Source organism: Bombina bombina, chromosome 4 (assembly GCF_027579735.1).
Source record: "Bombina bombina isolate aBomBom1 chromosome 4, aBomBom1.pri, whole genome shotgun sequence".
Classification (NCBI taxonomy): Eukaryota; Metazoa; Chordata; class Amphibia; order Anura; family Bombinatoridae; genus Bombina; species Bombina bombina.
The window spans coordinates 44,939,356-44,964,805 of NC_069502.1; the positions used below are offsets into that span (position 1 = coordinate 44,939,356).

Consider the following 25,450-nt stretch of genomic DNA (forward strand, 5'->3'; position numbering starts at 1 on the left):
CACATAAAGTTGACATTCTGAAGGGTTATGAAATTAGAAAAAAACCTAGTGGTGTTTACATTAAGGTGTAATATCAGATATAAAATCACTTTTTAAATACTTAAATGAACATATAAAAAAATTCCAAAACAGACACAATTTCTTAAATACAACTAACACAAGGTAACAGACAGTGTGTGATAAGTAACTCCTATATTGGGGCAGATATACTAGAGAACAGCTTCTCAAAATCCTTGAAAAATCTAGAGCAGGGCACAAATGGCACTTGTTTGGAAATTGCTTTGACGAATACAAACAATATTGCATAGCATCTTTTTTCTGAATCAACAGAATGATGTTATAATGTTAAGATCTGATGATCTAAAGCCTTCAGCTCTGGATAGATTATATAAGAAGTCTCATCAGTACTGTAAGATCCCTCAAACAATTTTATAACGGCAAATTTTAGCTTGGGAGCTGGTTATCTTGCAATGTAGGGTTATGAGTGTAAAGGGGAACCCCCTACATTACAATATAATGCTTAAAAAAATGAAGATTTTGAGTAATTTCTCTCCATTTCCGGGAGCTTCTGATGTTAACAAAAGGGGAAAAAAATCTAGTATTGAGGGTATCTCTCCTTTCTGGTCAGAAGTTGGGGGGTCTCTCTCCCCCTCTGCATATGAGTTGGGGTCTCTCTCCTCTCTGCTTAGGAGTTAGTAGTCTCTTGTCCCCTCTGATCATGACTTGGGGGTCTCTCTTCTTCTCTGCGCAGGAGTTTGTGGTCTCTTTCCCCCTCTCCTATGAAGTTGAAGATTCATACCCCCTCTACTCAGAAGTTGGGGGTCTCTATTCCTTCTGCTCACTGGTTGGTGTCTATAACCCCTCTGGGTCAGGAGTTGGGGGTCTCTCTCTCCTTTGCTCAGGAGTTGGGTGATTCTCTCCCCTTTGCTCAAGAGTTGTCAGTTTATATCTCCTCTGCTCAGGAGTTTGGGGTCTCTCTCCCCCTCTGCTGAGGAGTTGAGGGTCCATACCCACTTTGCTCAGGAGCTGGGGGTCTCTATTGCCTCTGCTCAGTGGTTGAGTGTCTATATCCCCTCTGCTTAGGATTTGAGGGTCTATATACCATCTGCTAAAGAGTTAAGGATTTATATTCCCTGTGCTCAGGAGTTGAGGGTCTATATCCCCTGTGCTCACGAGGTAAGGGTCTATATCCCCTGTGCTCAGGATTTAAGGGTCGATATCCCCTATGCTCAGGAGTTGGGGGTCTCTCTCCCCTTTACACAGTAGTTGAGGGTCTATATCCCATTTGTTCAGGTGTTAAGGGTCTATATCCCATCTGCTCAGGAGTTGAGGATCTTTCCCTCCTTCCGCTAAGGACTTGGGAGGGTCTCTCTGTTCAGGAGTTGGGGGTGCCTCTTAAAGCTAAACCACTTTGTATGAATACTCTGCATGTTGCACACTTACTTCTCTCCATAGTAGCTCTCATAGAATTGCTCCTTCCATGACTCCACTTTCTTCTCTTTCTCGATTTCCTGTCGGATCCTGAGCTGCATCTCCGGGGTGAACTCGCCTGCACCAGACACAGGTCAAATGTACAACTGTTACATGTCTTTAAACGTTACAGACAATAGGCTAGATTACAAGTGGCGTGCTAACGTGTTTTTTTTCTTTTTTTTTTAAAGTAAACTTTTAACGCGGGCAGGTTAGCGCACGTTTTACAAGTTGAAAGTAAAAAGGTAGCATGTGAGCGAAACTCAATGCGCACTAACTTCAAGACTTTGGATATCATGACCGTGTTGACTTCTTCTCCCCATAGAATTCAATGGATCACGCTTTTAGAAAAAAAAAAGAACACTTTTCTCTGACACGCTTATCCGACATGCATTAGACTAACTGCACTAAACTCGAAGATAGTTATGCATATTTTATATTCCAATTTTCTTCACATTGAAGAAAATGTTATTTTTATTTTAAAAAATATATTTCTATAAATATCTGATGATTTTTTAAAAATATATATCTATATCAATATATACAGATATAGATATACATATATATAAATAAAAAGAGAGAAGCGCTCAACCTGGGAACGAATACGTTTTTGAGTGCCTCCTAAGGGACTTTTGTTCATATATTTATATGTTATATATCTTCCTCTGGCATTAAAGTTATAGCTTGTTCTATGGCTAGTTACCACCCTAGAAGCAGCCTCTTTTTGCTCAATATGTGCCTTTCACAGAGAAGAACTTTCCTGTAGCATATCAGTCTGATCCTGACTTCACAGTACAGTCCAGCCCCGAAATACCAGGCAATCCCTCTCTGAACGAGAGAAGCAGCAAAACCCCAGACGTACGTTTCGGCCTATTGTGGGCCTCGTCAGTGAGGTGCAGCCATATCCCTCTAGGCACACTGGGTAACGGGTCCACGTCTGGATTCCCGCATCACACCTAGGGAGACTTCCCTAAATGTCATAATTTGCATAAATAAAAAGAGAGAAGCGCTCAACCTGGGAACGAACAATAGCATAATAGCTTGTTCTATGCTTAGTTACTACCCAAGACGCAGCCTCTTTTTGCTCAACATGTACCTTTCACAGAGAACTTTCCTGAAGCATATCAGTCTGATCCTGACTTCACAGTACAGTCCAGCCCCAAAATACCAGGCAATACCTCTCTGAACGAGAGAAACAGCAAAACCCCAGACGCACGTTTTGGCCTATTGTGGGCCTCGTCAGTGAGATGCAGCCATATCCCTCTAGACACACTGAGCAACGGGTCCAAGTCTGGATTCCCGCATCAACCCATTGCTCAGTGTGCCTAGAGGGATATGGCTGCACCTCACTGACGAGGCCCATAATAGGCCGAAACGTACTTCTGTGGTTTTGCTGTTTCTCTTGTTCAGAGAGGGATTGTCTGGTATTTCGGGGCTGGACTGCACTGTGAAGTCAAGATCAGACTGATATGCTTCAGGAAAGTTCTTCTCTGTGAAAGGCACATGTTGAGCAAAAAGAGGCTGCTTCATGGGTGGTAACTAGCCATAGAACAAGCTATAACTTTAATGCCAGAGGAAGATATATAACATATAAATATATGAACAAAAGTCCCTTAGGAGGCACTCAAAAACTTAAAAGCACAGGTATGAATGACATAAAATGTAAAAATATAAATGATAGAAAAAACATAATTTATGCTTACCTGATAAATTTATTTCTCTTGTAGTGTGTTCAGTCCACGGATCATCCATTACTTATGGAATATATTCTCTCCCTAACAGGAAATTGCAAGAGGATCACCCAGCAGAGCTGCTACATAGCTCCTCCCCTCACATGTCATATTCAGTCATTCGACCAAAACACAATTAGAAAGGAGGAACCATAGGGTGCAGTGGTGACTGAAGTTTTAATTAAAATTTAGATCTGCCTTAAAAAGACAGGGCGGGCCGTGGACTGAACACACTACAAGAGAAATAAATTTATCAGGTAAGCATAAATTATGTTTTCTCTTGTTAAGTGTGTTCAGTCCACGGATCATCCATTACTTATGGGATACCAATACCAAAGCCAAGTACACGGATGATGGGAGGGACAAGGCAGGCACTTAAACGGAAGGAACCACTGCCTGTAGAACCTTTCTCCCAAAAACAGCCTCTGAAGAAGCAAAAGTGTCATATTTGTAAAATTTCGAAAAAGTGTGAAGCGAAGACCAAGTCGCAGCCTTGCAAATCTGTTCAACAGAGGCCTCATTCTTAAAGGCCCAGGTGGAAGCCGCAGCTCTAGTGGAATGAGCTGTAATTCTTTCGGGGGGCTGCTGTCCAGCAGTCTCATAGGCTAAACGTATTATGCTACGAAGCCAAAAGGAGAGAGAGGTTGCCGAAGCTTTTTGACCTCTCCTCTGTCCAGAGTAAACGACAAACAGGGAAGAAGTTTGACGAAAATCTTTAGTTGCCTGTAAATAGAATTTCAGGGCACGGACTACATCCAGATTATGCAAAAGTCGTTCCTTCCTTGAAGAAGGATTAGGACATAAAGAAGGAACAACAATCTCCTGATTGATATTCCTGTTAGAGACTACCTTAGGTAAAAACCCAGGTTTAGTACGCAGAACTACCTTGTCTGAATGGAAAATCAGATAAGGAGAATCACAGTGTAAGGCAGACAATTCCGAGACTCTTCGAGCCGAGGAAATAGCCATCAAAAATAGAACTTTCCAAGACAAAAGTTTAATATCAACGGAATAAAGGGGTTCAAACGGAACTCCTTGAAGAACTTTAAGAACCAAGTTTAAGCTCCACGGAGGAGCAACAGCTTTAAACACAGGCTTAATCCTAGCTAAAGCTTGACAAAATGCCTGGACGTCTGGAACTTCTGCCAGACGCTTGTGCAAAAGAATAGACAGAGCAGAAATCTGTCCCTTTAAAGAACTAGCTGATAAGCCTTTTTCCAAGCCCTCTTGGAGAAAAGACAATATCCTCGGAATCCTAACCTTACTCCATGAGTAACTCTTGGATTCGCACCAGTACAGGTATTTACGCCATATCTTATGGTAGATTTTTCTGGTAACAGGCTTTCGTGCCTGTATCAAGGTATCAATAACTGACTCGGAGAAGCCGCGCTTTGATAGGATCAAGCGTTCAATCTCCACGCAGTCAGTCTCAGAGAAATTAGACTTGGATGATTGAAAGGACCTTGTATTAGAAGGTCTTTCCTCAAAGGTAGAGTCCATGGAGGACAGGACGACATGACCACTAAGTCTGCATACCAGGTCCTGCGTGGCCACGCAGGCGCTATCAGAATCACCGATGCTCTCTCCTGTTTGATCTTGGCAATCAGTCGAGGGAGTATAGGAAACGGTGGAAACACATAAGCCATGTTGAAAAACCAAGGAGCTGCTAGAGCATCTATCAGCTTCGCTCCCGGATCCCTGGACCTCGAACCGTAAAGAGGAAGTTTGGCATTCTGGCGAGACGCCATGAGATCCAGCAAATACCTCCGGATGGAGTTCCCACTCCCTCGGATGAAAAGTCTGACGACTTAGAAAGTCCGCCTCCCAGTTCTCCACTCCTGGGATGTGGATCGCTGACAAGTGGCAAGAGTGAGACTCTGCCCAGCGAATTATCTTTGAGACTTCCAACATCGCTAGGGAGCTCCTGGTTCCCCCTTGATGGTTGATGTAAGCCACAGTCGTGATGTTGTCCGACTGAAATCTGATGAACCTCAGTGTTGCTAGCTGAGGCCAAGCTAGAAGAGCGTTGAATATTGCCCTTAGCTCCAGGATATTTATTGGGAGGAGTTTCTCCTCCTGAGTCCAGGATCCCTGAGCCTTCAGGGAATTCCAGACTGCGCCCCAGCCTAGGAGGCTGGCATCTGTTGTTACAATCGTCCAATCTGGCCTGCGAAAGGTCATGCCCCTTGACAGGTTGACCCGAGATAACCACCAGAGAAGAGAATCTCTGGTCTCTTTATCCAGATTTAGTAGAGGGGACAAATCTGAGTAATCCCCATTCCACTGACTTAGCATGCACAATTGCAGCGGTCTGAGATGCAGGCGCGCAAATGGCACTATGTCCATTGCCGCTACCATTAAGCCGATTACTTCCATGCATTGAGCCACTGACGGGCGTGGAATGGAATGAAGGACCCGGCAAGCATTTAAGAGTTTTGATAACCTGGCCTCTGTCAGGTAAATTTTCATTTTTACAGAATCTATCAGAGTCCCTAGGAAGGAGACTCTTGTGAGTGGTGATAGAGAACTCTTTTCCACGTTCACCTTCCACCCATGCGACCTTAGAAATGCCAGAACTATCTCTGTATGAGACTTGGCAATTTGTAAGCTTGGCGCCTGTATCAGGATGTCGTCTAGATACGGAGCCACCGCTATGCCTCGCAGTCTTAGAACCGCCAAAAGAGAGCCCAGCACCTTTGTAAAGATTCTCGGGGCCGTAGCCAACCCGAAGGGAAGAGCTACAAACTGGTAATGCCTGTCTAGGAAGGCAAATCTTAGGAACCGATGATGATCTTTGTGAATCGGTATGTGAAGATAGGCATCCTTTAAATCCACCGTGGTCATGTACTGACCCTCTTGGATCATGGAAAGAATAGTCTGAATAGTTTCCATTTTGAATGATGGAACTCTTAGGAATTTGTTTAAAATCTTTAGGTCCAATATTGGCCTGAAGGTACCCTCTTTCTTGGGAACCACAAATAGATTTGAGTAAAATCCCTGTCCTTGTTCCGTCCGCGGAACTGGGTGGATCACTCCCATTACTAGGAGGTCTTGTACGCAACATAGGAATGCCTCTTTCTTTATTTGGTTTTCTGATAACCTTGAAAGATGAAATCTCCCTAGAGGAGGAGAAGCCTTGAAGTCCAGAAGATATCCCTGAGATATGATCTCCAACGCCCAGGGATCCTGGACATCTCTTGCCCACGCCTGGGCGAAGAGAGAAAGTCTGCCCCCCACTAGATCCGTTTCCGGATAGGGGGCCCTCCCTTCATGCTGTCTTAGGGGCAGTAGCAGGTTTTCTGGCCTGCTTGCCCTTGTTCCAGGGCTGGTTAGTTTTCCAGGCTTGTCTGTAGCGAGCAACGGTTCCTTCCTGTTTTGGGGTGGAGGAAGTTGACGTTGCTCCTGACTTGAAGTTTCGAAAGGCACGAAAATTAGACTGTTTGGCCTTCGATTTGGCGTTGTCCTGAGGAAGGGTATGACCCTTACCTCCCGTAATGTCAGCGATAATTTCTTTCAAGCCGGGCCCGAATAAGGTTTGCCCCTTGAAAGGAATGTTAAGTAATTTAGATTTAGAAGTCACATCAGCTGACCAGGATTTAAGCCATAATGCTCTGCGCGCTTGAATGGCAAAACCGGAATTCTTAGCCGTTAGTTTAGTTAGATGTAAAATGGCATCAGAAACAAATGCATTTGCTAGCTTAAGTGCTTTAAGCTTGTCCATAATTTCATCCAATGGGGCTGAGTGAATGGCCTCTTCTAGAGACTCAAACCAAAATGCCGCAGCAGCAGTGACAGGCGCAATGCATGCAAGGGGCTGTAAGATAAAACCTTGTTGAACAAACATTTTCTTAAGGTAACCCTCCAATTTTTTATCCATTGGATCCGAAAAAGCACAACTATCTTCCACCTGGATAGTGGTATGCTTAGCTAAAGTAGAAACTGCTCCCTCCACCTTAGGGACCGTCTGCCATAAGTCCCGTGTAGTGGCGTCTATTGGAAACATTTTTCTAAATATAGGAGGAGGGGAAAAGGGCACAGCAGGTCTATCCCACTCCTTGCTAATAATTTCTGTAAGCCTTTTAGGAATAGGAAAAACGTCGGTACACACCGGTACTGCATAGTATCTATCCAGCCTACATAATTTCTCTGGAATCGCAACTGTGTTACAGTCATTCAGAGCCGCTAAAACCTCCCCTAGCAATACACGGAGGTTCTCAAGCTTAAATTTAAAATTAGAGATCTCTGAATCCGGTTTCCCTGGATCAGATCCGTCACCTACAGAATGAAGCTCTCCGTCCTCATGTTCTGCAAACTGTGACGCAGTATCGGACATGGCTTTCGAAACACCAGCGCGCTCTATTCTTACCCCAGAGCGGTCGCGCTTGCCTCTTAATTCTGGCAATTTAGATAATACTTCTGTCAGGGTATTATTCATAATATTAGCCATGTCTTGTAATGTGATTTGTATGGCCGTCCCTGATGCACTTGGCGCCACAATATCACGCGCCTCCTGAGCGGGAGGCGAAGGTACTGACACGTGAGGAGAGTTAGTCGGCATAACTTCCCCCTCGTTGTCTGGTGATAACTCCTTTATAGATAAAGACTGACCTTTATTATTTAAAGTGAAATCAATACATTTGGTACACAAATTTCTGTGGGGCTCCACAGTTGCCTTTAAACATATTGAACAAACAGGTTCATCTGTGTCAGACATGTTTAAACAGACTAGCAATAAGACTAGCAGAGTTGGAAAACACTGTAAATAATTTTACAATCAATAAAGAAAAACGACACTGTGCCTTTAAGAAGCACAGAAAACTGTCACAGTTGAAATAACAATGAACCAAATCAGTTATGGCAATAAAATTTTTACAGTAAATGTATTAAGTTAGCAGAGCATTGCACCCACTTGCAAATGGATGATTAACCCCCTACAATCCAAACGGTTTTTATATGCAAAAAAACGTTTATTAAATACAGTCAAAACCACTGTCACAGGTCTGCTGTGACTGATTACCTCCCTCAAAATGACTTTTGAAGTCCCTTAAGCTGTCTGGAGACGATCCGTGTCAAGCAGAATGAAGCAAGGAAGACAGAGCCTAAATTTTTGCTGCGTCAAAAGAGCGCTAAAATAGGCCCCTCCTACTCAATATTACAATATTGGGAGTTTCAGTTAACTGTTTCTATGCATAAATATTGTCAGCCATGTGGAAAAATGTTATGCCCCAACAAGTTTATCACCAAAGTACCTCACAAAACGATTAAAACATGCCAGCAAAATCGTTTTAAACATCCCTTTCTTAAGGAAAATGTATCTCTATAGAAAAGCCTGACAGTCATCCTACTGCATTAAAGGCTTATAACAGGGGTGTCCAAACTTTGCTCTCCAGAGGTTTTGGAACTACATTTCCCATGATGCTCAGCTAGATAAAATGCTGGCTGAGCATCATGGGAAATGTAGTTCCAAAACCTCTGGAGAGCAAAGTTTGGACACCCCTGGCTTATAACATCACTTCAGTATTAATAGCATTTTCTCAGTCAAATTCCATTACTTAGAAAATTACTTTACTGTATATATTTAAAACAGCCTGCTAACAGTCGCTCTCACTGTATTAAAGGCTCTTACTTACATTACATCGGTATCAGCAGTATTTTCTTAGTCAATTCCATTCCTTAGAAAAATAATCTACTGCACATACCTTGTTTGCAGGGTTTCCCGCACGCCATTCCCTTCTGAAAGTTACCTCACTCCTCAGAATATGCGAGAACAGCCAGTGGATCTTAGTTACTGCCGCTAAGATCATAGAAAAACGCAGGCAGATTCTTCTTCCAAATACTGCCTGAGGATAAACAACACACTCCGGTGTCATTTTAAAATAACAAACTTTTGATTGAAGAATAAACTAAGTATAAAAAACACCACAGCCCTCTCACAACTTCCTATCTGTTAAGTTGCAAGAGAATGACTGAATATGACATGTGAGGGGAGGAGCTATGTAGCAGCTCTGCTGGGTGATCCTCTTGCAATTTCCTGTTAGGGAGAGAATATATTCCATAAGTAATGTATGATCCGTGGACTGAACACACTTAACAAGAGAAACACACAATATACTGATGAATAGGGCACAAAAGTGCTTGTAATATTACGGTGGGTAAGATTACTTAATGTCCCATTATCCCATAAATGAGATAAATAGTGCTATGAAAAATAGCATAAAAGTCAATGAATCAAATACTTTGTGCTCCAAATTCCAGCTTCAACGATATCCAACAGATGATATGCTTGATACAGAAGATGAATAGGCAGCTCTCTTACTTCATCAGGAAAATGGAAGATCTACGATATAATATGAGGCGCCACAGGTGCAGATCAGCAGTCCAGCTAGCTGAGCACCTTTCAGATGGATATCCACGGTGCAGGACCACAGCAGATCAGGAACAGAGGAAGGTAACCAGATGGAGGGAATGAACCCTATAGGTAGCGTAAGCTCAGAGAAAAATACTGTGCAATGAGAGTTAAAAACATCAAAGTGATTTATTTAAAAACACAGTTTAGAAACAGCTCATGCTTGATAAAGTATAATCTCTAGCATAGATGTGGAGAAACCATGCAAGGCTTTTCTCGGTGATAACCGTTTCATCAGGCATGTTACAAACAAACTCATCTGCCCTTAAATAGGGTTACGCTAGGGTTGCGTAGCCCTATTTAAGGGCAGATGAGTTTGTTTGTAACATGCCTGATGAAACGGTTATCACCGAGCAACGCGTTGTATGGTTTCTCCACATCTTAGAGCTGCGGAATCTGTTGGCGCTCTACAAATAACCGATAATAATAATAATAACCTATGCTAGAGATTATACTTTATCAAGCATGAGCTGTTTTTAAAATGTGTTTTTAAATAAATCACTTTGATGTTTTTAACTCTCATTGCACAGTATTTTTCTCTGAGCTTACGCTACCTATAGAGTTCATTCCCTCCATCTGGTTACCTTCCTCTGTTCCTGATCTGCTGTGATCCTGCACCATGGATATCCATCTGGAAGGTGCTCAGCTAGCTAAACTGCTGACCTGCACATGTGGCGCCTCATATTATATCGTAGATCTTCCATTTTCCTGATGAAGTAAGAGAGCTGCCTATCCATCTTCTGTATCAAGCATATCATCTGTTGGATTTCGTAGAAATCCAGCCTGCTTCTATGGGCATGATTGAATGCCTTCTCTAAATGTGAGTACCCTGTGTGCATTCTCCCTGCTTACATCACACATTGTACTATTGATCTGCACATGTGGCGCCTCTTTCTGTCTCATATTATATCACAGAACAAGCTATTATGCTATTGTTTGTTCCCAGGTTGAGCACTTCTCTCTTTTTATTTATGCAAATAATGACACTTAGGGAAGTCTCCCTAAGTGTGATGCGGGAATCCAGACGTGGACCTGTTGCTCAGTGTGCCTAGAGGGATATGGCTGCACCTCACTGACGAGGCCCACAATAGGCCGAAACGTACATCTGGGGTTTTGCTGTTTCTCTCGTTCAGAGAGGGATTGCCTGGTATTTCAGGGCTGGACTGTACTGTGAAGTCAGGATCAGACTGATATGCTACAGGAAAGTTCTTCTCTGTGAAAGGCACATGAGCAAAAAGAGGCTGCTTCTTGGGTGGTAACTAGCCATAGAACAAGCTATTATGCTATTGTTCGTTGCCAGGTTGAGCACTTCTCTCTTTTTATTTATATATATATATATATATATATATATATATATATATATATATATATATATATATATAAATAAATAAAATGAAAGTTTTCTTCTAAGTGAAGAACATTGGAATGTAAAAACACAGTAAAACATATTTAAAGATATTAAAATTGATTAAAAATTATTTTTCATTTTTAAATGTATATGAATGGAAAGGGCTCAAACGTTTTATATATACATGAGTATATATGTTTTTATAAGTGTATATATTTATGTATACACATATAAACACAGAGAAACACGTGTATATACGTACACACACATTTAGACATATATACTGTATATACATTATAGCCCTTTCAAGTCAAATACCTTGTGATATATACAATATCCCTTTTAACCCTTATAAAAAAGGTTTATTAATATTTATATAAAATATTTTAATTAGAAAGTGTATAAATCATTGTATTACTTTATTTTAATCTATTTATGTTGTGTTTGGTGCAACTTTTTTTAACCCCTGCACTAATCTGTTGAGCTCAAATTTTGTTTGTGCTTGAGTGCAACCGCCTACTTCCAACTTGTAATATGTTTACTAGTTAGCTCGGTCACGATACTGCTTATCATGTCCCGCGCTAACAAAAGCGAACCACTTGTAATTTAGCACATTCAATTTATATTTCAAAACTTTCATACTGCACAACGGGATCTCCTCTAACGCAAGTTACTCACATATAAACCAGCGACCATGGGTTGTAATACTGAATGGTATGCTCAGTTTGTTCAGATTTGTAATGACAGTTACATGAAAATACACTCATTTTATCCTCTTATACCCTGTATTCTATTAAGCGCTGAAGGTGTGGTGATTGCAGCTGTACATTATAAGCTTACACAATGCCTGTCTGTATACAGGGGCGGGTGGACTGACAAGTCGGGCAATTCGGCCCTTGTCCGAGGGCACTGTATCTTTAGAGGGCCCGCCATCACCAGTGGAGGCAGTTGTATGATGCATCATGCAGAACTAAGGATTTTTTATTTTATTATTAATTTACTTTTTTTTTTTTTTTACTCTTCTGGGGGGTGTCATCTGAAGTGCGGGGTGCGGGCGCGGGAGTGCGGCGAATGCGGGAGTGGGGGGTGGGAGGGGGTTTGTGGAAAGTACAGTGGACTGTGGAAGGCTTTGTGAAGCTCTGTCATATAGGCAAAGAACTGTGCCCACTGCGCTGACATTCTTATGTGCTAGTGAGTTCATCAAGCAATCGGGCATCAGCCAAATCAAGCGCACAGCCCCCTAGGATTGATAGCAGAAGAAGGTAGTATTGTATACAACACGGAGGTATGTAGTCAGTCACTAGACAACTATAAATTCACTGCTACTACTGTATACTAAACATAAACTTCCTGCTCAGCTAAACTATGTATATTGATAAACGGTGGAACATGACCTTTATCTCAGCATGGTTTTCTCAATTGAACTGAGACTTCATATTGCTTTCCAGCATCGTTATTTTCTTATGGGTCCTAAAGAGGCAAAATTCTGAAATCTTACTTATTGGTTAAGTTTTCACGACTAAGATTTTCAGTCACTCGATTTTACTTTTTTTTAGTTCTGTCTTTCTGCTATTCAGCCTTCCTCTGTAGTCTAACTCACTTTCAAGTAATTTTTTTCTAAAGGGATATTGATATAAACCTCAGAATTAAAGAGCTTACAAATTTGTACTCATCTTCCTTTGAACATGATGCAGATGATCATGTTTCCATGTTATTTATCTATCTATATCTATTATATATATATATATATATATATATATATATACACATACAGTATCCCACAAAAGTGAGTACACCCTTCACATTTTTGTAAATATTTTATTATATCTTTTCATGTGACAACACTGAAGAAATGACACTTTGCTACAATACAGTGTACAGCCTGTATAACAGTGTAAATTTGCTGTCCCCTCAAAATAACACAACACACAGCCATTAATGTCTAAACCGTTGGCAACAAAAGTGAGCACACCCCTAAGTGGAAATGTCCAAATTGGGCCCAAAGTGTCAATATTTTGTGTGGCCACCATTATTTTCCAGCACTGCCTTAACCCTCTTGGGGAAACAGAGAGTGGGGAACAGAAACCAAACAACCAGGCACAGGAGCAAGGAGTCTGTCACCTCCTCCGCATCAATAAGTCTTGAAAAAAGGTACTCTAGCCTTGGCAGATATTATAAACTGACCTTTATTATACCATGGTCCACAAAAAAACAACCTTTCAGACCCTCATTAGGTCCTTAGTCATGTCTACCTGAGTTTACAAAGAGACTACCTTTATACATGTTCACAGGTGCAAATCAATCACCCATTAATTATACTACTGCACCATCTAGTGTGAATAATTTGTTGTCACTTTTATATTCCTCTTGGGCATAGAGTTCACCAGAGCTTCACAGGTTGCCACTGGAGTGCCGGCAGTAGCTCCCTAGTGCCGGCAGCACTCATGCAGGCCCAGACCATGACACTCCCACCAGAAAACTTGACTGTAGGCAAGACACACTTGTCTTTGTACTCCTCACCTGGTTGCCGCCACACACGCTTGACACCATCTATTCTAGACCAAATAAGTTTATCTTGGTCTCATCAGACCACAGGACATGGTTCCAGTAATCCATGTTCTTAATCTGCTTGTCTTTAGCAAACTGTTTCTTTCTTGTGCATCATCTTTAGAAGAGGCTTCCTTCTGGGACCACAGCCATGCAGACCAATTTGATGCAGTGTGCGGCGTATGGTCTGAGCATGGACAGACTGACACTCCACCCCTTCAACCTCTGCAGCAGTGCTGGCAGGACTCATACGTCTATTTCCCAAAGACAACCTCTGGATATGACGCTGACTCTTTGATCGACCATGGAGAGGCCTGTTCTGAGTGGAACCTGTCCTGTGAAACTGCTGTATGGTCTTGCCCACCGTGCTGCAGCTCAGTTTCAGGGTCATGGCAATCTTCTTATAGCCTAGGCCATCTTTATGTAGAGCATTAATTCTTTTTTTTAGACCCTCAGAGAGTTCTTTGCCATGAGGTGCCATGTTGAACTTCCAGTGACCAGTATGAAAGTGTGTGAGAGCGATAACACCAAATTTAACACACCTGTCCCCATTCACACCTGAGACCTTGTAACACTAATGAGTCACATGACACCGAGGAGGGAAAATGGCTAATTGGGCCCAATTTGGACATTTCCACTTAGGGGTGAAGTCACTTTTGTTGCCAACAGTTTAGACATTAATGGCTGTGTGTTCAGTTATTTTGAGGTGACTGGAAATTTACACTGTTATACTGGCTGTACACTCACTACTTTACATTGTAGCAAAGTGTCATTTCTTCAGTGTTGTCACATGAAAAGATTAGTTGGTCTGTGCACAACACCAGCTGCTTTACTCCAATGAGCTCCTGCACATGGTATTGTGTTTTATGGTTTTGTCCTTAGCCTAAAGGACGTCTACAGTGGCTTATGTGCAACCCAGAAATAATAGGAATCATTTGGATTATTTATATTAAATCAGGTGATTTGGGACTATGCTTTGCATGATATAGTGCCGTCGAGCTTGTTACACCTAGCCCTAGATTGATGGGAGTTATTTGAATTGATGTGCACTATTATCTGTTTGCACAATTAGTGGATCGCTTGCTATTGCTGATTATATGTACTGTATAGATAAATGTGTAAGGCTTTGTGCTGTTAATGATATACAGTCCTTAGCGCTTTTTACTTTTTTTTAATAGTTTTTTTTATATATTTCATAAATTGTGATATTATGTACCAGATTCAACCTGTATAAGTATATATCTGTTATTTTTAGAGCGGACTAGATATCTTTCCCTAACCTTATAGCTGGTTATTTACCATTGCATATAGATATTCAAGATATTTTTATGTTAGAATTATGTCCAGGCTTACTTTGTTGAGAGGCCCCTTGCATTGGTGGAGAGTTAACAAAGATAAATATCCCACTTTGGCAAAATTGGCAAAACCCTAGTTATGCATCTCAGGCACCTCAACACCGCCTCTTCTCTGCTGCAGGCAAAATAGTTGCAAAAAGAGAGCTGGCCTCAGCCAGGAACATGTGGTCATGTTGACAAATTTGCATTTCAATGCAAAGTTTCTGAAAGAGTGAATAACAATGTTATAAACAGTGATAATCTACCTATTTCTAGTTCTACCACTTTTCAATCAGTTTGTGGTTTTGTTTTGCTTAATTATAAAAATCTGTTCTGCTGCTTAAAAATTGGACAAAGTTGTGTTAATGTAAAGTTTTAGTGTGAAGTTTATATTTGTAACACTCAGTATGTGGATTTTATTTTTAATTTAGGAAACAATTATTGATTATTTTTTTATCCGATTAGTCGATTAATCAAAAAAATAATCGGCGGATTAATCGATTATGAAGATGATCGTTAGTTGTAGCCTTAAAAAAAAAAAAAATTAAAATATTTACAAAAATGTGAGGGGTGTACTTACTTTTATGGGATACTGTATTTATACAGGCAAAATATATGTTTTAAAGGGGCATTCCAAAACAAACTGTCCTAAATGTTCAAGCCTAGAAAAGTGCTTTTAAATTATTTTTTTTCGTCTTTTTGTTTTACTTTTTCTTAAATTATTTTAAAGTTCTTCTAGTGACACAGCAGCATGCATGTAATGCTTAATAAAACACAAAAATTAAAATTTACTTTCATAATTTATTTTGTCCCCCTTTTAATCTGAAAAATGCCCCCCCCCCCCAAATATTTATTATGCAGTACATTTTATTTTGATTAAGTTTAGCAGACATATGATAATTTATTATATAACTTTTTTCTAAATAAATTGTGTTCTGCATAAATAAATATATATTTCTTTATAATGACACAGTGAGTCCACGGATCATCAATTACTGTTGGGAATATTACTCCTGGCCAGCAGGAGTAGGCAAAGAGCACCACAGCAGAGCTGTTAAATATCACTTCCCTTCCCACAAACCCTAGTCATTCTCTTTGCCTCTAGTGCAAGGAGGAGGTGAGTAATTAGGTGTCTGTATAAGAAATTCTTTTATCAAGATTTTTTTGTTTTGAAGTCTGAGCAAGCTTGCTCTGATCTTCCATCACAAGCTGGGTTTAGCTGTATTCCACGTTAGTCTCTTCAGTAGGGCTGTGGTAGCTTTTAAGCAGTTAGGAACTTGTAAAGTGTGCTTTGCTGCGTTTTCCTAACATGTTGCTGCCCTGGTATAGAAAACCTGAGTAGGTTTACTCTGTCTTTCTTTTTACACAGGTCTCTTTGAGGAACGGCATCCTCTCATACTTGATAAGTCGTCTGACTGCTGGACAACTAGAAGCAGGTGCCTTTTGTTCTTCTGGGGCTAGAAGGCTGGCACTGAAGGGGTTAAGACCCTCTGCTTTTTAATGGGACATATCCTTAAGGATGATAACGGCAGTGGCAGGCAAATTATGCATGAGACATGGGGACTGTTATCTTCCTTCACAACAAGGAAGGAGTTAACTACCGCTAGGGCTAATTTTAATTGCTGTATATATTTAGAGCTCTTTCTGTGCCGAATTTTGGCCATGCCTCCTTCTCTACATTATGGAGCGGCGCCATTTTAGAGTTGGTTGAGTGCTTGTTTTCTACTCCACCCTATTCTCCGGCATGAGAACGGAACGGTGCTGACGTTCAGCCTCCCTCTTATTTTGTTTATTTTTGTTTATGCCTCTGGGGAAAAAAGAATGAAACAGTATGTGTAAGGGATAGCCCTTAAGAACATCCGTTTTTTGACAGTCACTGTTTTCACCTGACAAACTGAGGGTTTAATCTTCCCAAGTGTTAGGAAAGAATGATAATTAAATCGATTTTTCATATGTTTTTCCCATAAGCAATGAAAAAGAATGGAACAAAAGCAATTTAGGGTCGGAGGAGTTTTGTCTTCCCCCTACCTTGGCAGCACATGTTTGATTTCCATTATATGTAAATAAACGTCGCAATGTTGACCTGCTTATACTTGGAGTGGGATTGGGGTTAATTTTAGATTGTGTTACATAGGTTTCACATTCTTGTACATTGTTTATGTTAGATTTCCTTCACTTAAGGAAATACTATCTTAATCCAATCAATATTTTTATTTTGCTAAAGAATGGAACAGAGGTCTGTTCCTAAATATATTTAGATTTTTAAGTAGTCTCTATAATCTTAAAGTGACAGTGTCATTTTAAATATTTAAAATAATTTAAATTTCCAAAATTACTTTTAGCCTCATGTCTCCCTGGATGATGCTGTTTAGGCTATGCCACAGCTTTCTCCCCAAACGTCCCAAGCCTTTTATGGCGTCACATGCCGTGCCCTGCAGTTCCTCTCAATCTCCTGGAGGAGTTATTTGCCTGCAGAATTGTCTGCCCAGGTATCTTCTGGTATCTGTGGTTTTATCTGCTTTTCCTATCTTAGAGGGAATTCACAAGAGGAAATTTAATGAATCAGATAGTAAGGTTCCTGCTCCGCTTGATGCTACGCATATTGCCCTTCTTATAGTCTGATGAGGAGCATAGCCGGTAGCATCTGAGTGTTAAACCTCAGATTCAGACAGTATAATTCCTTCATCTGGTGCTGAAGTAGTTCTCTTCAGATTCAAGCTTGTACACCTTTGGGTATTTTTTAGGAGGGGTTGGCTACCTGGTAGACTTCGATTCTCCTGTCGTTGTCAATCCTCAAGAATCTAGTAAATTTTATACATACTAGGATTCATCTGTAAAAATTCTCCTGTTCTTGACCGGGCTAGGAGAATGTTTCTCAGGTATGGGAGAAGTCAAGGAATTATTTTTTTCCCATCTCCTGTCTATAATAAACTGTCTCCTTTAAATATCATGGAACATGGTACTTAAAGTAGTAGGGGCCATTGCTATTGCTGGTTAAGTTAGATGCTTCTTTAAGGATGGGGGCTTTTATGGACAAGTGTGGCATCTTTTGGTACGACGCCTTGTCTGGTTCCTCAGAAGGGCTATTAGGCTAATTTTTTATTTCTGTTGCTACTTTTCGTTCCTTCATAACATCAAGAAGTTCTTCCCCTTTATCTTCAAAGCACGAGTAGTTTATATCCTCTTGGATAACCAGTCAGTCTTGGATCAGGGGGAAGTAATAAAAGAAACCCGCAGTTAACTCTCATTCAGCATTTAGGGTTTGCCCCCGATCCAGGATCTATAATGAACGTCTGTTGCACAACATAGATGTTGTGCGGGCCCTTAAGTTTTATCTTCAGGCTTCAAAGGACTTTGTCAGTCTTTTGCATTGTTTGTTGTTTTTTCTGGTAAACGTATAAGCCAGAAAGCTACTGTCATTTCTCTTTCTCTCTGGTTGAGAAGTGTGTTCGTAGGGCTTCTGTGACTACTGGACAGTAGCCTCCTGGGAGAATTACAGCTCACTCCACTAGAGCAGTGTCTTCCTCTTGGGCCTTCATGAACGAGGCCTCTGTAGAACAGATTTGTAGGCGGCGACTTGGTCTTCTTTGTACATTCTTTATAAATTCTTTAAGATTGATGTTTTTGCCTCGGCTGAGGTTTCTTTTGGAAGAAAGGTTCTCCAAGCAGTGGTGCCTTCTGTTTAGGTTACCTGTCTTGCCCTCCCGTATCATCTGTGTCCTCTAGCTTGGGTATTGATTCCCAACAGTAATTGATGATCCGTAGACTCACTGTGTCATTAGAAAGAAAACAAAATGTATGCTTACCTGATAAATTTATTTATTTCTTGACATAGTGAGTCCACGGCCCTCCCTGTTTTTCAGACAGGTTTTTTTATATAAAACTCAGGCACCTCTGCACCTTATGTTATTTCCTTTCTCTCCTTTCCTTCGGTTGAATGACTGAGGTTTGTGGGAAGGGAAGTGATATTTAACAGCTCTGCTGTGGTGCTCTTTGCCTCCTCCTGCTTGCCAGGAGTGGTATTCCCAACAGTAATTGATCCGTGGACTCACCGTGTCAAGATATAAATAAATTTATCAGGTAAGCATACATTTTGTTTTTTTGAATGCAGCACATTTTAAGTAGTTCCAAAATGCCATCACATTATACCCTTGCAGGCTTCAGAGCATTTGGCACTCAGATGCCAATCAATGCACAGATGAGGAACATCTGAACTGTGCACTAATGGGCACCTGAATGCCAAATGCTCTGAAGCCTCCATTCACCCTCTACACAAAAAAAAGATCATAGTTCTGAGGTTGTGTCAGGTCCAACCAATCACAATCACAATTTTTTTTATCATATTACTAGTGAGTGAAATAAGTAAGGAGTTAAATGACTGAACTCTTTCACTAACGTATGAACTTCCAAGGAACATCCTATCTCACTATCACCTAGATTATGAGTTTTGTGTTCGCGCTTTAACGCAGAAAAAATGGCCACTTCAGCGTTAAAACAGTAACGCAGCCATTACGAGTCTTGTCGGTATAGCTGTACCGCAAGCCTTTTAGCCTGTAACGCAACGTCAGTCCCGCACTGAAAAAAATTATGTTTTTTCATAGGATTTCCATAGCGCTGCCATTACGAGTTTTGCGGTGAGGCTAAAAAGCTTGCGTTATAGCCTATACCGATTTGTATGGGCATTGCCCTTAAACGGGCATTCAGCTCTTTTACTGCCCTTAAAAGGGCATTCAGCTCTTCTATGATTTCCCAATAGCCCTTATCTAAAAAAAAAAACAACTCCAAAAAAACCTTAAAAAAAACCAAACACTAACCCCTCTTTAGGTACTCACAGTTGCTGAAGTCCGGCTTGAACGATCTTCATCCCAGCGGCTCCATCTTCATCCATTCGATTCAGCCAAAAGGAATGAGAGCTGCTTAAATCCTATTGGCTGATTTAAACAGCCAATAGGAATTTAGCAGCTCTAATTCCTATTGGCTGATTTAAAATTTTCAGCCAATAGGAATGCAATGGTACCCCAGTTTAAAAGGGGTACGATCGCATGAAGAGGACCTCCACCTGGACCTCTGCTTCCGTGCATCGACCGCTCCGACTCCACAGGGATGAAGAAGATGCCAGTCCCTTGATGGATGAAGATGTAGCCGCCTGGATGAAGACGGAGCCGCTGGGATGAAGATCGTTCAAGCCGAACTTCAGCAACTGTAAGTACCTAAAGAGGGGCTAATGTAAGGTTTTTTGGGGTGTTTTTTTTTTTTAGATTAGGGCTTTCGGGCAATATTAACAGAGCTGAATGCCCTTTTAAGGGCAATGCCCATAGAAATGCCCTTTTCAGGACAATGGGTAGATTAGGTTTTTTTAGTTAGGTTTTTTATTTTGTGGGTTTGGGGGGGTGGGGAGGTTTTTTATTTTGTGGGTTTGGGGGGGTGGGGGTTTGCAATGTTAGGGGGTGTTTGTTTTTATTTTGTAGCAAAAGAGCTGATTTCTTTAGGCCAATGCCCTAGAAAACATAAATTATGCTCACCAGATAATTTCCTTTCCTTCTGTATGAGGAGAATCCACAGCTTCATTCCTTACTTGTGGGAATACAGAACCTGGCCACCAGGATGAGGCAGAGACACCCCAGCCAAATGTCTTAAATACCTCTCTCACTTCCCTCATATCCCAACCATTCTGCCAAGGGAACAAGGAACAATAGGAGAAATATCAAGGGTATAAAGGGTGCCAGAAGAATAAACAAAAATTTAGGTCCACCCAGCGGAGAAAAACGGGCAGGGGACGTGGACATACAGAAGGAAATTATCTGGTAAGCATAATTTATGTTTTCCTTCTTAATATGAGGAGAGTCCACGGCTTCATACCTTACTTGTGGGAAACATATACCCAAGCTCTAGAGGACACTGAATGAAAATAAGAGGGTAAAAGAGAGGCAGGCCCTATTCTGAGGGCACCACAGCCTGCAAAACTTTTCTTCCAAAAGCTGCTTCAGCTGAAGCAAAAATTTAAAATTTGTAAAATTATGAAAAGTTATGCAAGAAGGACCAGATAGCCACCCTACAAATCTGCTCCATAGAGGCCTCATTCTTGAAGGCCCAAGAGAAAACCACAGCTCTAGTTGAATGAGCCTTAATCCTCTGAGCAGGCTTATGTCCCGCTGTCTCATATGCTAAGCAAATAATATTTCTCAACCAAAAAGATAAGGAAGTGGAGAAGGCCTTCTGCCCTCTACTCTTCCCAGAATAGACAACAAACAAGGAAGAAGTCTGTCTAAAATCCTTAGTAGCTTGTAGATAGAATTTCAAAGCCAGAACCACATCCATATTATGAAGTAACCATTCCTTCGAAGAAGGATTAGGACACAAGGAAGGAACCACAATCTCCTGATTGATGTTACGATCAGAAACGACCTTAGGAAAAAAAAAAAAAAACAGTGCGAAGAACAGCCTTATCAGCATGAAAAACTAGGTAAGGAGGCTCACATTGCAAGGCCGCCATCTCAGAGACTCTGCACGCAGAAGCTATAGCCAGTAGAAAAAGAACCTTCCAAGACAGAAATTTAATGTCAACCGAATGCATAGGCTCAAACAGAGCCCTCTGCAAAACTTTAAGAACTAGATTTAAAAGGAGGAGCGGCAGGTCTAAACACAGGCCTGATTCTGGACAGAGCCTGAACAAAAGACTGAATATTAGGAAGCGCAGCAAGCTTCTTGTGCAACAACACAGATCGAGCCGAAATCTGTCCCTTTAGGGAACTAGCAGAAAGGCCCTTCTCCATACCATCCTGGAGAAAGGAAAGAATCCTGGAAACCTTGACCTTATGCCAGGGGAATCCACGCTCTTCACACCAGAATAAGTAGGTCCTCCACACCTTATGATAGATGCGACAAGTGACTGGCTTTCAAGCTTGAATGAGAGTATCAATCACTCTCTCAGAAAAACCTCTCTTTGCTAGGACTAAGCGTTCAATCTCCACGCAGTCAGCCTCAGGGAATCTAGATTTTGATGAACAAAAGGACCCTGTTCCAGCAGATCCCTGCGACAAGGTAATCTCCATAGAGGAGATGAGGACATCCCCACCAGGTCCGTGAACCACATCCTTTGCGGCCACGATGGAGCAATTAGTATTGCCGAAGCTTGCTCCTGCTTGATGCAGGCCACTACACGAGGGAGAAGTGGTAACGGTGGAAAAATGTAAACTAGACTGAACCTCCAAGGCACTGCTAATGCATCTATCAGCTCTGCCTGAGGATCCCTGGACTGAGACCCTTATCTGGGTAGCTTGGTATTGAGATCTATCTCCGGCGTCCCCAATCTGGGGCAAATCTCCGCAAACACCTCGGGGTGGAGAGACCATTTCCCCAGATGTAAGGATTGTCTGCTGAGGAAATCTGCTTCCCAGTTGTCCACACCCGGAATGTGATCGCTGACAGCGAGCAGTTGTGGGCCTCCACCCATTCCAGAATCTGAGAGACTTCCCTCATTGCTAGGAAACTCCTTGTTGCCCCCTAATGGTTGATGTAAGCCACCAAGGTTATGTTGTCTGATTGGAATCTGATAAACTGGGACGAACCCAGAAGAGGCCAAACCTTCAGAGCATTCAAGATCGCTCGAAGTTCCAAAATGTTGATCGGAAGGAGAGATTCCTCTCAAGTCCACAGGCACTGTGCCTTCCTAGCACCCCAAACAGCTCCCCATCCTGATAGACTTGCGTCCGTAGTCACAATCTCCCAGGATGGTCTCAAGAAGGATGTCCCTTGGGACAGGTGATCTGGACAAAGCCACCAAGAGAGCGATTCTCTGGACCGGTTGTCCAGAGAAATCTGTTGTGACAGATCTGAGTGGTCGCCGTTCCACTGATTCAGCATGTACAGCTAAAGGGTCCTGAGATGGAATCTGGTGAATGGAATGATGTCTATGTCTGGCACCATGAGCCCAATTACCTCCATATACCGGGCCACAGAGGGCCTTAAGGAGATCTGTAGGGCAAGACAATGGGAAGTTAGCTTGTAACGTCTCTGGTCTCTAAGAAATATCCTCATGGATATGGAGTCTATTATCGTACCCAGGAATTCCACCCTGGTACTGGGAACAAAAGAACTATTTTCTAAGTTTATCTTCCATCCATGAGATCGAAGAAGAAATAGAAGAGCTTTTGAATGGTCCACTGCCAGCTGACAGGATGGTGCCTGAACCAGGATGTCGTCTAAGTATGGCGCCACTGCTATCCCTCTTGTTCTCGCCACTGCAAGCAGAGCCCCCAGAACCTTTGTAAAGACTCTTGGGGCAGTAGCTAGACTAAATGGAAGTGCAACAAACTGGAAGTGCTGGTCCAGGAACGCGAATCTCAGGAACTTAAAAAGTGCTCCTTGTGGATTAGAACGTGAAGGTAAGCAACCTTCAAGTCTATTGTAGTCATGAACTGTCCTTCCTGGACTAAGGGCAGAATGGACCTTATCGTCTCCATCTTGAACGATGGGACCGACAGGAACTTGTTTAAGCACTTTAGGTCCAGAATCTGGCGAAAAGTCCCCTTTTCTTTGGGACCACAAAAAGGTTTGAGTAGTATCCCAGACCTTTTTCTGCTACAGGTACCGGTACAATTACTCCCAGGGAGGATGAGATCTGAAACCTATCCTGTACCACTGAGCGATGACCCCCAGGACCCAAGGGTCTTGCATGTCCCCCCATTCAAGCCTCCAAAAACAAAGATAGTCTGCCCCCACACAATCCAGAGATGGATTGGGGGCCGCTCCATCATGCCGACTTTGACTCGGCGGGATTCTTGTTCTTGGATTTTCTTCTCGGTTTCCAAGTTCCCTTGGGCTGATCAGGCTTCGCGGAGGGCTGCTGCCGTTGGGATCTATCCACACTAAAGGGACGAAAATTAGGACCTTGTCCCTTAGATTTATTCTTCTTATCCTGCGGTAAAAAGGCACCCTTGCCTCCAGTGACCGTGGATATGATTGAGTCCAGTCCTGGACCAAAAAGAATCTTCCTCTTAAATGGTAGGGAAAGAAGTCTAGATTTTGAAGTCATGTCCACAGACCAAGACTTCAGCCATAGTGCCCTAAGTGCTAGCACTGAAAAACCTGACATCTTGGCATTCAGGCGAATAATCTGCATATTTGCATCACAAATAAAAGAATTAGCCACCCTCAAGGCCTTAATTCTTTCCTGAATCATGTCAAGGGGACCATCCACCTCGATCAACTCAGATAAAGAGTCGCACCAATAGGTAGCGGCTCCAACCACCGCAGCAACCGCCGATGCCGGTTGAAACAAATATCCCATGTGTTGAAACATCTTTCTCAACAGAGTTTTTAGCTTCTTATCCATGGGCTCTTTAAAAGAGGAACTATCCTCAAGCGGGATAGTAGTGCGTGGATGGCGTAGAGATAGTGCCATCCACCTTAGGGATGGAACCCCACAACTCTAATTGAGAGTCCGGAACTGGAAATAACTTCTTAAAGGAAGAAGAAGGGCAAAAGGAAGAACCAAGTCTTTCCCATTCATTCTTAATAATATTTGCCATCTTTACAGGAACCGGGAAAGTTTGTCGTACAACCCTGTCCTCGTAGACCTTATTTAGTTTAGAAAGGGTTGCTCAGGTAAATTTGGGTCTGGAACCTCTAAAGTAGCCAAAACTTCCTTTAACAGAAAGCAAAAATGTTCAATCCTAAATCTAAAGTCTGGTTCCTCTGTAGCTGGAGGTTTAGAGGCAGCAGATTCTGACCCAGAAAGAGCATCCACTGAAGTATCAGAGGCGTCTTCATCATCGGATAATCTTGTATCAGATAAATCCAATAAGTTAGTAGATGACCCCTGGGAAGGATAGCAATATTTGTCCTTTCGCTTGCGCTTAGCGGGGCGAGGTAAAGCACTGAAGGCCGCAGACACTGCCATTTGTAGCTATTCAGTAAAGTCTGATGGTAAGAGGGCCCATCCAGAAGATTAGCAGTGCAATTGGAAGCTGCATGTGTAATAGGAGATTATAGCAGGGAACGTACTCACAGGACGGAGACTCCTCAGAGGTGAATGGCTCAGTGGTACTAAACATATTGGCTTTCTTAGATAAAATTACTTTATCAAGGCATGTGGAACATAACTGAGCAGGCGGATATACCGTAGCCTCCTCACGATATAGACAGGTATTAGATTTAGGTAAAGAGGGAGTACCCTCCAACGTATCAGAGTCCTCCATATCTTGCGCTTGAAAATGGACTATGGAAAAATAAATGGCACCTTTATACCCCCAATGGCTGGGGCACTCACCACCTCCTATGACCCAGGCTCCATAGAGAAACTGTTTAGTCTCCGGTAAACCGCACGGTCAGAAAAGAAGAAATCAGTGTGGCCACACACAATCACGTGGTGCACCATGCAGGACCGCCCCTGCTACAGGAAAAAGCCAGTCAAGCCACAGCAGCTAACGAAAAACGAAAGTAAAACCTGTCCAACATCAGTCAAAAATAAACTTTCATGATTCAGATAGGGCATGTGATTCTAAACAACTATCCAATCTACTTTTATCATCAAAAGTGCTTTGTTCTCTTGGTATTCTTAGTTGAAAGCTAAACCTAGGTAGGCTCATATTATAATTTCTAAGTACTTGAAGGC

General features: G+C 41.9%; 1 protein-coding gene across 1 annotated transcript in view; it reads right to left on the reverse strand.

The window, feature by feature from the left end:
* The window catches only part of ASXL2 (ASXL transcriptional regulator 2), a 462,065-nt gene that overhangs the window by 25,580 nt on the left and 411,035 nt on the right, over positions 1-25,450 (reverse strand). Inside the window, 1 exon segment of the mRNA XM_053709473.1 lies at positions 1,444-1,549. Coding sequence (XP_053565448.1) covers positions 1,444-1,549 — 106 coding nt within the window.